The 11,686-nt window shown below is 43.1% G+C and overlaps 3 protein-coding genes across 5 annotated transcripts; 1 reads left to right on the top strand and 2 right to left on the bottom strand.

Moving 5' to 3' along the window:
- The first annotated feature begins 420 nt into the window (after positions 1-420).
- Positions 421-10,009, top strand: LOC132261935 (protein lev-9). 2 transcript variants are annotated; one of them, XM_059760991.1, is made up of 19 exons: positions 421-639; positions 735-1,001; positions 1,304-1,483; positions 1,541-1,732; positions 1,792-1,968; positions 2,662-2,844; positions 2,908-3,614; positions 3,669-4,884; positions 4,958-5,109; positions 5,174-5,281; positions 5,347-5,645; positions 5,705-5,853; positions 5,918-6,032; positions 7,312-7,430; positions 7,494-7,804; positions 7,869-8,043; positions 8,110-8,298; positions 8,764-8,934; positions 9,126-10,009. In XM_059760991.1, exons 1-19 carry the CDS (start codon positions 585-587, stop codon positions 9,377-9,379), a joined length of 5,019 nt encoding a protein of 1,672 aa, XP_059616974.1. In that variant the 5' UTR covers positions 421-584; the 3' UTR covers positions 9,380-10,009. The 2 variants fall into 2 exon arrangements, with proteins under 2 accessions (XP_059616974.1, XP_059616973.1); XM_059760990.1 differs by lacking the exons at positions 2,662-2,844; positions 2,908-3,614; positions 3,669-4,884; ... (9 more) ...; positions 8,764-8,934; positions 9,126-10,009 and adding an exon at positions 2,030-2,308.
- LOC132261934 (uncharacterized) lies at positions 6,037-7,232 on the bottom strand. 2 transcript variants are annotated; one of them, XM_059760989.1, is made up of 4 exons: positions 6,945-7,232; positions 6,703-6,891; positions 6,192-6,633; positions 6,037-6,134 (listed from the first exon to the last, which is right to left on the bottom strand). In XM_059760989.1, the coding sequence occupies exons 1-4, from the start codon at positions 7,134-7,136 to the stop codon at positions 6,049-6,051; spliced, it is 909 nt and encodes a 302-aa protein (XP_059616972.1). In that variant the 5' UTR covers positions 7,137-7,232; the 3' UTR covers positions 6,037-6,048. The 2 variants fall into 2 exon arrangements, with proteins under 2 accessions (XP_059616972.1, XP_059616971.1); XM_059760988.1 differs by having other exon boundaries at positions 6,192-6,891.
- A 33-nt stretch (positions 10,010-10,042) lies between the features above and the next one.
- LOC132262472 (putative gustatory receptor 2a) lies at positions 10,043-11,402 on the bottom strand. Its single transcript, XM_059761747.1, has 2 exons — positions 10,495-11,402; positions 10,043-10,434 (listed from the first exon to the last, which is right to left on the bottom strand). Exons 1-2 carry the CDS (start codon positions 11,400-11,402, stop codon positions 10,047-10,049), a joined length of 1,296 nt encoding a protein of 431 aa, XP_059617730.1. The 3' UTR covers positions 10,043-10,046.
- Between the last annotated feature and the right edge of the window lie 284 nt (positions 11,403-11,686).

Genomic DNA, 11,686 nt, shown 5'->3' with positions numbered 1-11,686 from the left:
TATTATGCATATTATGCAATTAAAGCGCGGTTTGTCCGTTCGCCACAGAAGATATTCGGCGCAGAAGCCTGGGCCGAAAATGTTTCTATATCCGCTTTTTTGCTACACAGGATTCGCCTTTCTCATGTAATTGCGTGCTAATTTTCCTCTCGGTCCACATGATTTGCCCTAGAGGACAAATCCTCACTCAATTCTCTCATGATTGGGGCAACTTTGCATGAAGGTAGAAAGCTTTTCCGCAAAGTCCACTTTCACTTGAGGCATTTAATTGGCTCGTGGCAGCCGCTATTTGCGTTCTACCCCGAATATTCCCCAAGGCACCCACCCCACGACCACACTCTCACCGCACAGAGATTCTCCCATCTCGACCTACATTTTCCCCGTCTGGCGGGAGCGAAAATTCAGTCGTCGGGCGACAGTGGTCGTGCAGAGGTCGTATTGTCTCTCTCCCGTGAGTTTTTCCGTGACTTCCCACCTTTCCTTTCGCTGCGGAAATGGCAGGGAAAAGCGCGTGAAATCCCCCGGAGCACCGTGGAATGCCGAATTGACTCAATTTTCATAGCAATTGTGCAAGTAACGTCCCAATGATGAAAAATCTCATTTGCTGGATCCTCCTCGCAGCCATATTGGTTCACAAGGGTGAGTCTCTCTTCCCCGATGGAAATCGCTCTCGTCGGTCCGGGAGAAAAATTGTCCATCATAACTTCATCTTGCCCTCTCGCGTCTTCGTGCAGGATTTTCCGTGACTAACGTGACGGAGGCTGACGATGACGATGATGACGACTGGGATGATGAGGATGACTCGTCGGAGGCTGACGACGACGGCAGAGTTTACAAGAATCCACGCAATTCCCCGTCCACCGAGTGCCCTCGAGATGAGGAGCAGGCCACTCTGCTAAAGCAGAAGTGCCTGCGGAAGTGCTCCTCCGATGAGGATTGCAAGAGCAAGAAGAAGAAATGCCTCTGTGCAGGTGCTTGCGGAATGTCCTGCATCAAACCTGGTAAGACAATCTTCTCAGCACTTTCTAAGTTCCATTACAGGATAAAGAAAGTTGTCAGTAATAGATTGAATTTTACGATTAGTGAAATTTTGACTGTGGATAACTCAATGAGAGTTGAAAAAGTTCGATGAAAAATTGTGAGATTGATGAACGAGTGCCGTGTAGATAAATCCAAGTGAGAAAACTTTAAGCTTGAGTTTTTCCCTAAGCAATGTCGTCTCGCCTCTGACCTTGAAAGCACAGCTTAGAAGAGACGTGAATTGATTAGCCTCACACTTCGCAATGTCTTTGTGTCCTTTCAGATAGGGAATGCCCAGAGTTAGAAAAGCCTGAATTGGGAGAGGTCAGTTACTCTGGACGACTCTTTGGCTCTCGTGCGACCTACACTTGTCCCCACGGTTATCATGTCGTTGGCCTGCAGAGTCGCCTGTGTCTGGCCGATGGAACATGGGCAGGTGCTGAGCCAGCGTGCAAGCAAAATAGTAAGTATCAGCTTTAGGAAAATATTGCCACATACCAATTCTTCGCCTTCCTTCAAGTCTACTGCTTAACACCGCCCACGATTGAACATGCCCGGCATTCGGCCCTACCGGAACAGGCCACCTTTGATTTGGACGCCACGGTGCAGTACAGCTGTCACACCGGATACGTGACCAATGGCTTCCCGCGAGCCAAATGTCTTGCAATCGATGGTCAAGCCAGTTGGTATGGCCCAGATATATCCTGCGAGCGTAAGTTGACTCCAAATCCTCTAGTCTACGGCAGTTTGTCTGAAAATAATTTTTTCCAGCTCAAAGCTGCGGACAGCCTCCGGATCCTCTCAATGGATTCCACTCTGGCGAGTGCTACACTTTCGGCTGCCTCATCCGCTATCACTGCAGCGAAGGGTACGAGCTGGTTGGGAAGGCCGAGCGTCTGTGCGACTCCAATGGATCGTGGACCCCTCAACTGGTGCCCAACTGTGTCTGTGAGTATTGGTCACCCATCATCTCATGTTGATCTCACGCTTTTCACTCTTTGCACTCCAGCTTCATCCGCTGGAAGTCCGGCTCCATAAGAAATCGTTGCAATACCCCTCTAAATAGTTGTTGGCACTCTCTCCTGCCTGACCTTTTGGAATCACTCTCCTAGTTGTTGAAGCCTAATTTTGCCATTGCGAAATTACCAACTGTAGATGCAATATTGACAAATGAAATAGACGAAAAAGTGTTACTGCTTTGCGCTCAAATTGTTAATGTTACATGCAAAATATATAATGCCAATGTATTGAGAGATGTTAATAAAAGATGTGTAGTTACCGCAATAAATGTCTTGTTTCATTCTATCACTTGTGCATTTTTCATTTTCACTTTGCTGAAGCTTTTCCCACATTGTTGCGGTAACTATTCACTCTCACTACTAACAATGGGCTAATTGTAATTGCCAGATGGTTCTTGCTTGAGCTCATAACATTTAAATCACTGTGCAAGTCAAGTTAATTTCGGAGATTCATTGCCAAATAAAAGCTCTTAAGTGTTGAAATTACATTTGGGAGTTTCTTAATGACTTTCGAAACTCATTGCCTTCAACTTCTTAACAGACCATCAACTTGAAATTCTTTCTATGGCCTCATGATAATAATTCTGCCTTTCGTCTGCTTTCCTTCTCTCTGCAATGCAAGTGGTGACATCCGTACAATGTCCTCCACCGGAAAATCCTAAAAATGGTCGAGCTATATACACTAGTTGCTCCTACAATTCCATTTCGAGTTACGAATGCAAGTATGGATTTACACTAGTTGGTGATAGTTCCAGGCGATGCGGCGCTGACAAGAAATGGTCAGGAACTCTTCCAGTGTGCAAAGGTAACAGCGGCAATTGAGTTAAGAAGACGAATTAATATTAATTTGCTGCCATTCTGCTTTCAGAGATCAATTGCGAGAATCCAGGAGTTTTGTATAATGGTTGGCTCGAAGGCATAGAGACAGGCACGGGTCTAGGAGCCAGTATAATATTTCGCTGTCAACCTGGGATGCTCCTGAAGGGACATTCCTCAACTGTGTGCCAGATTGACGGTCGCTGGCGTTATCCTGTACCCCAGTGTCTAGCCCCATGCGTAGTGCCTACAATCTCCCAAGGCATCGTCATTCCAAATGAGAACGAGTACGACTTCAATGGAACAACTCTGGCCACTCCAGGAATTGGCAGCATTTCAAAAGTACAGCACGGCACAATGCTCGAGGTGATGTGTGAGGAGCACTATGAATTTCCCATATCGTCTCTGTCGCCTCCCATTTGCAACAATGGCACTTGGAGTGTGATTCCCAGGTGTGTTCCTGCACGCTGCAAGAGCATGCCCAAGCCTCCAAAGAACGGAATGGTTTTGGCGCCTAAAACAGAACACGGCATGAAGGCGCGTTTCAAGTGCAAGGATGGATTTAACCTGACGGGTCCTGGTGGTAAAGAAATCACAGATCCCAACGAATACGTGCTGACCTGCTCTTTTGGCAACTGGACGGGAATTACACCAGCTTGTCAGGAGGTATATTGCTCTTTTCCAGGATACATAGCCAACGGTAAGGTTCTGCTCGTGGGAAACATGGGTCTCTATGACTACAGACCTTATGTGCGGAAGGTAAATTCCGACATCTTTTAACAAGAACTTTTCAGAATAACTTCCTGATTTCAGATTATTAACAACAAGCAAATCATGTATGATTGCGACAAAGGCTATGTCCTCAGTGAAGGTCCTGTGGGTGCGACATGCATAGGAGGTCTCTGGCGTCCAACAGAGCTACCAAGTTGCCTCCTAGGTCAGCATCCGCGTTTGCGATGGAACCGCAAGCGTCGTTCGGCTTCAATGTCTGCAAAGTACAAGCGATATCATAACTGGGTGAAGGAATATCTCAATCGGTTAGCTCAAGAGGACATCAAAAAGAGCAATAATCGGCGGAATAAGAGAGATATTGAGAGCAGAGTTGTTTATCCTCTGACATACTATCGCAATATTGATAACCACACATCACTTCCTGTCTTTTCCGTCAGTCACACGAGGGAGAAGAGACAGTTGTCAGATATCGAGAGGGCTTATTCGAAGTACTATCAGAAAATCAAGGAAAAGTATAAAAATTACGTGAAGCATTTGCTAGGATACACAAGTCCCAAACACACTAATAACTCCTTGCCGAGTAGAGGTAGAGTGCCGCCAAAGGATAGGATTCAAGTGCAGGATGGCCGATGGTTGAACACATACAATAACCCTGAAATGTGGTCAAGATACAGAGCCACACACAAGACTAGAACGGGTGGTCATGAGGACATCACTCAAGATGATGAGACTAGGATTACAATACCAGATATCAATGATAACAGGGACTCAAGTGAGGAGCTGAGGATGAAAGTGAATGAATTTCTGAATCAGGAACCAGAGTATCGACCGCCAAATAAGCTTCGCAAATATGATCAGGAAGCTGTAATTAACTATAGACAGAAGTTGCAGGAGATCTCGAATGTGGAATCACAGCAAATGAATAAGAATAGCACAGACTCTAATCTTCCGAGCATAATTGCACAACTAAAGTCTCAAATAGTGCGCAGAAAGCGAGCCATTCACGACGCCAGGACAAATTACACTACAGATAAGGTGCTGAATGATGAAAATGGGAATGACACTTCTCCAGGGAATAGGAAAAATCGTTTGAGGATTCCATGCGAACCACTGACTGCGGAAATCTTCTCGAGCATTGAGATTGTTCGTCCTGGAAAGAATGAAACTGTAGAATACAGTTCTGGTACGATTGTTAAACTCACTTGTCTCAAGGGTCAACTGAATATCCAAAATCCCAATTCCACCGCAAAGTGTGTGAAAGGTCGATGGAAACCGATGATTCCAACTTGCATCACAAGTAAATTAATTATGCAATCGTTTAGATTTTACTCTCTTTCCTGTTGCTCTCATAATTTTTTGTCTCTTCATAGGACCTTGTACAATTCCCACAGCAGATATTGGAAATTACTTCGCCGTTGATCCGGAGAGGCCGAAAGAAATCACAGGATCTCTGAGACCATTGGATGAAGTGGAGAATGGACAGAGAGTGATCTTCCGATGTCCAATTGGGTTTAACATTCAAGTAAGGAATTGGTAAAAATAATTTAACATGTGCATTTGGATACAACACAATTGTATGTTTGCAGGGTTCTCACAATTTAGCTTGCAACGATGGAGAATGGGATGCCCCAGCATTCCCAGAATGTATGGCTGCACCGTGCATTCTTCCTCAAATACCAAACGCCGCTTATTTGGTGAGTAAGAGAGAACGTATTGAAATATGTATATTCATTATATCAATAAATTCTTTCTGAATCAGAGTGGATATCGAGCAGAATTAACCATCGCAAACGGAAGTTCTGTATCTGTTCAGTGCGAAAACACTCCAGCGAGTGCAATAGTTCAGATGGAATGCATTCTTGGTCAGCTGAATCCACCCACAGTCAATTGCCAAACGGGTTCAAGGAAATCTCGTGAGGATTTTTCAGGTACGAACATATTGGAAAAGAGTGCAGAGGAATCCGAAGAGGAAGGTAGTGAGGAGGAAACTAGCAGCGAAGAGGATCTGAAGAACGCTTGTGGACCACCAAATAAGATTGATGCAGCTTTGGTTTACAAGTAAGTTGTGTCTTGACATCAAATTTCCATCAGTCTCTAATCAACAATGTATCTTTTAGGAATAGCGAAGAATTGGACATTAGTCGAGTAATTTATCCTGCGGGAACGGAGATCACCTTTAACTGTATTGCGAGCGTTCCTGGGGAAAGGAGCACATGGAAGATTATATGTGAGGATGGCGTTTGGATTGGACGCGCACTTAATTGCGGTAAGTATCCAAATATGAGATCTTTTCCTCTGCTCAACACTAACTTGAAAACATTTATTAACAGTAAACACATCATGCATGTTCCACAACAACGAACCCAATGTTGTTAGCTTCTATAATGATTTGGAGATACGCGAAGAGACTGTGGAGTTCCCGCCTGGAGCAACGATAGTTTCTCGGTGAGATTGAATACTTCTAGTCATATTCAGCTCCGATGGTAATACTAATGTCCCCGGGAAGAACATTGGTCTGGTGATACCAACGGTTTGTGTCCAAAACAACTGGGAAAGATAGTTTCATTTAATTTCAAAGTTCATTGGGGACCTTGTTGTACTGACTTATCTCTCCTGGCTTCACTACTGCCGAGAAGAAAGAACATTTGTAGTAGCATTCAGGTGGTGGGGCCAAAATCCACTCCTTAACTCCTCTCAATTGAGCCTGCCAAGAAGGCAATCGCACGTTGTCAACATGAAGATGCGCTCCTTTGCCGGGAACACCCATAAATATCCAGTCAATGGCATTATTTTCTGAAGCTTTGGGTAGGAAGTAAGGGCTGGAGTAGTGCTTCCTGAGTATTTTCGCAATTTCATAGTTGCAGTTACTCCAACCGAAGTACCAAGGTTCAGTTCCTTCCATCTGGTTTACTCGCTCTTCAGGCATATCAAAAGCCTCAAAGAGATCTCTAAGACCAGACTTATACGGGAAAAACTGACAATTCAGGATACTTCTTTTTTTCTTCGCCTCCTTGTAGGTTCTCTTGAAGTACCAGTAATCGAAAACCTTCGGGAGAGTTGGAAAAAAATTGTATTTTCTTCTTACAAAATTAGGAAAAAGCAGATTATTTTGCACCTCCGGTGCTGTCCAGTTGTTCATAGCATCGACAATGATTATAGGTCCTCCTTGATAAGCAAAGTTGCTCTCGAAAGCATCAGGGGAAAGGTCATAAGCACGAATAACTTCTGTCTTTCCCATGCAAAAATCGCACTCAACAGGTGGACGAAAGGCTTTACTCAGTTCATCAGGCATCGCGATAATGCACTAAAAAATGCTTTACATTAAATATTCAGTAATGAATTAGCAAAAAGACTCACTTGATCCAAGAACAAGTCATCGCGAAAAATCCAGAATAGCGATACAAGGATGAAAAACGCAGTGACGATTTTGAATTTGCGAGGAAATATCTCCAAATTCTTGTTATTTCTAATACTGGGGCATTCACTAAGGTCCACTTTAGCACTCAGAGCTCTGCTCATGAGATCTGAGAACACTTTCTCAGCATCCATTCTGCTCGGCGGATGCTGAGCAACTGCTTTCCGCGCAAGATTCAGTCTCAAAGCGAATGAGAAGTTCAGTGAATTGGAAAATGGGAAAAAAGATTAACTGCAGATGGTGTCATTGTGTGAAAAATATTGAGGAGACAAAGACTTTTCAGACTTCTCCCTCAAACCCCTTTTTCAGATGCGTCGATATTGGAAAATTCGTGCTGATGGGAAGCAATATTCGCAGTTGTATTCATTCAGAGTGGAATGCAACAAAGCCGATTTGCTTTGGATTAAATCAGGAGAATGACTATGCCAGTGAGTTTGTGGTATTTCACAAAGTCCTTATCGAAAAATTAATACACCTTCTGTATGTTTTAGTGGAAAAATCACCTACAATTCTCTTCCGACACCAGAACGGTCCCATCGCTCAGAGCAATGATGGGAAGTTGATTGTGTATCCCGGAACGACTCTTCACATGGAGTGTCTCTGGATGAGACGCTTTGGTAATCCCAAGTGGAACGTGAGCCATGAATTCAGAAAATACCCCGAAGGGTGGGTCACAGACGAGAACAGAGATCCGCAACTTGAATACAGATTGAGTATTTTCCATGCCGTTCAGAATGATTCTGGTATTTATTCGTGTCAAACTCCAGCCAGACACGAACATGCCGTTGAAGTGGTTGTAAAGGTAAGACACTCTTGTCAGCAAATGCCAGAGCTTTCGAGTGGCTTTATCGATTGTTTCTTTGCAGGCAATAAATTGTCCAGAGATTCCGGCAAGACGTGGACTCATAATGAGTACCACAGACACAAAACTGAGTACAAAAGTAGTATTTTCATGCGCTAATGGTAATTCATTGATTGGCGCATCGGAAATCACATGCTTGCCAAGCTCAAACTGGAGTGCTCCCCTTCCAGTCTGTGAGAGTAAGATCCATAATCCTAACGAAAAATCCGATAAGCGGAAACATGACCAGGGGTTTTTATCTAAAGGTGTCGAATGTGGTGATATTCCACTGTTGACATCTTCCAACGGAACTGTACCGCGCGTGGCCGTTTTATCTCGTGAGGTAGGCGGCCGTGCAGCATTTTCCTGCCCCTCCGGATATGGTTTACGCGGTTCCTCGGAATCCGTGTGCTTACCATCTGGAGAATGGGCCCAACCTTTCCCCACGTGTGTAGGTAAGACATCAAGTTACTTTTCGCTTTCTCCACTTCCTCCCGCCCCACTTGAGCTTCTAATTCACTTTGTCCAACGCGACTCTCTTCCAAATTTACACGAGATTATCTCTTTTGGTCATCTGCAAAATTGCACACCATGTTTCCGGTCAGAAGATGAAACATTCATGAGAGACTTTTCCATTGATGTTTCATGTCCACGAATTTTCCAAATTTTCAAACGAATTGGCTCTTAAATTCAATCACAAATTGTAACATCAATCCTCAAACCTGAATTAGAAGTAAAACACACAAGAAGCTTTCCAGCTCTTCCTCCTTTGCTAGAAATTAGCTTTAACAACTTGTTTAAAGAACTCTCTAATCAATGATGCAATTTTCATTCACTCATCTCGCTATCATCCCCAAACATTCCCCTCATTCGCATGACAATATTATCACGTTCATTTTTCTTCGAATTTACTGATCTAGAAGTTCAATGCGATAACCCGGGAGCCCCCCAGAATGGCTATGCGCAGGGTTCGGCGCCATATAGGGCCGGTGATGTTGTTCAATTTAATTGCAATCCTGAATATATGATGCAAGGACAACCCATAATTGCATGCCAAGACAATGGACGGTGGTCCGGTGGATTGCCCAAATGTAATTTCTCTTGCATTTCTCTCGAGAGGTTCTTATCACGATCAAATTCACGTCAATTTAAAACCTTTTCATTGCGCAAAGCATTGGAAATTGATTTTGCTGAGAAGATCGTGTTAAGAGCCACTCGGATAACTATCATCTCACCAAACTCTCGTCATGGTCTCACATTGCATATCACATTCTCCATGTAGGTGTCCAAGCGTGCTCATATCCAGGAACGGCAATCAGTGGACGGATGTCGTCGGTGAAGTTTTATTATGCTATTGGTGAAAGTATCACTTTCACGTGTGATTCGGGCTTAATACTGCGCGGGGCGAAGATGCTCAAATGCCTTAGAAATGGAAAGTGGTCAAATGCAATACCGACTTGTGTGAGTGCCGAGGCCGCTGAGGATGCACCGGAGAGGCAATCGAACAAATTCGGACGCCACTCCAAGTCCAATTAGGAGGTCAGCACAGATGAGATGCTCAAGTATTTTTATGAGTCAAGGCAACATAGACACATCCTTTTTCCATATCTTGTAAAGTGGAGTTTGTAAGGTATAAAAGTGTTAGAGATTTGCTGTTCTCACGCATCTCCTTCGCCCATGGAGAGTGATCACACATCATTTATTTTTCACGCAATGTGGAGAGGAGGAGGACATCTCGATAGAAAAGCATCTTCATGGCTCATAACGTTGAATATCTGACTGTAGAAATTCAATCATTGCTTCAATGTGCGTGATGTTAGAGCAACTACTCATTGCTTTAAACTTCTTTGCATATAAACTAAAAAAATTCTTCTTTCGTAGTACAATAAATAGAGCATTTCTTTACTAATCCATGTGATATTCAGACAACAAGGCAAACGACGAGATATCTCACTACATATCTACTTTCAGACAACAGAATGAAATCTTATATCAAGAAATCTTAGATTTGAAGGTGTATCATGTTGAATAGTATAATTAAATTGTGTAACTTTTGCAGTGATTCTTGCACACATTTCAGAACTCTTCCATAGTTTATAATGTTGAACAGAGACAAAAATCCAGCATGTAAAAGTTATGATGAATTGAGAAAATAGTCCTTGAATATATCATGAGTTTGTAATAATTTCTTCTCTCATCTTCTTCACTGCACTTGATGTCTTGGCATCTGCGAAATGTCGAATTGTATGAGGATCATGATGTACGTTGTAACAGTGGCAATCAGCGAGAAAATCAAAGTCAGGTCAACGATAAAGAAGCCGCAAGGTCGAATTTCCACTCGCTGGTGATGAATTTGGCGGGAAAAGGCATCAATCATTGTGTCCACTTCGTCGGAGTGAGTATTTTCCACTCTGAAACACTGCAAGTGGGCTCCAACGTATTGTCCCTCTTCCTTGACTTGGTGACACACGAAGCAGAAAATTACCATTTCGATGAAATTAAGGAGTATCCACCCAACAATTCCCGGCACTTTAGTCGCTCGGCGTTCGTCATGTCCCATTAAGTTGTCGGTGTCATCTAAATTTTTCAAACTACACAACAGAGTTAGTGTTTAGTGAGTATTTTTTTAGTATTTACTTAGAGGCACTTACTTGAGCAATCGTATGCAAGACGAGTACGCAAGGGTTGTTAGAGCAACGAATCTAATGAAGACCGTGCACACATTGGGAATGCCATAAGCATCATTCAGCAGGATGGTCGCCTCGTAGAGTCGAGAATATCCCAGCGAAAGCGTCTTGATATACCCTTTTGCATTTCTACTCTGCACCATCTTCACTTTTATACTCTCCGCTTCGTGCTCGAAATGATAAAGCATATTTACAGTTTTCAGAACATGTCCCTTGATTTTGTGTGCCTCCGCAATTTTGGGCACTTTCTTCAAATGTGTCCCCTGTTGAAGATACTTTGTGATGATGGCCAGTCTCTCCTTCACCAAGTACACGAGATTTATGAAGAAAATCTGATCGGCATTTGCAACGATCAGCGGAATCAGGCACATCGTCATGCAATAGTTGTTATACACGCCAATTCCAGAAATGTACATTAAGCAGTTATTCCACTCCAGAGCTCCAGTTGCAATCAAGTATATGACAATCTCGAGAAGAACTACTCGAGAAAATTTAACATTGTTTGTGCGACAATTCAATTCACTGGCGAAGAGTTTATCCACGTTCTCAATTAATCTGATGGCGCGAACGATTCTCCTCTGATTCACAATTGCATTCAGTATGCAAATCCAGAAGAGAGCAAGGCGTGAGTAGCGATTGTAGTAGTTAATCACAGACGTGATGATGTTGCTGTCGTCTTGCTCGTTCAGGTTGAACAGCGAGGATATCACGTGAAAGCTACCATAAGCGATTCCCACGAGAACCGAGTAAATTGTGCCAAATTTTGAGGTGGAAATCTCAGTGATGTCTTTAAAGTTAATGGAAATGGGTGCCAAACCACACACTCTTGAGAAGTAGAAGAGCGATCTGAGACTTTCGCGAAAGGACACCATCGTAAAAATGTCTCATCTTCACGACATTCAGGACTATATATCCCCTTATTAGACACATTGACTAAATAATTTGAGCAATCACGAACGGTGTGGATATGGTCAATTGAATGGGTCAACAAAATCCTCGATATGGACTTGATATCCCTTCTGAGGAAGCGAAATATAATGAAAATTTTATCAACGCATTATTATTTGGTTGAGTGTGAGGTATAACTTTTTGCTGCTTTCATTAATCATTTGTCTTTTTTCCATATTTCAATATATAGGCCATTATATGCGCAATT

The sequence above is a fragment of the Phlebotomus argentipes genome, unplaced genomic scaffold (assembly GCF_947086385.1).
Source record: "Phlebotomus argentipes unplaced genomic scaffold, Phlebotomus argentipes genome assembly contig_15, whole genome shotgun sequence".
Classification (NCBI taxonomy): Eukaryota; Metazoa; Arthropoda; class Insecta; order Diptera; family Psychodidae; genus Phlebotomus; species Phlebotomus argentipes.
The sequence above is the reverse complement of the archived record's forward strand: the minus strand, read 5'-3'. Positions and strand labels throughout refer to the sequence as shown.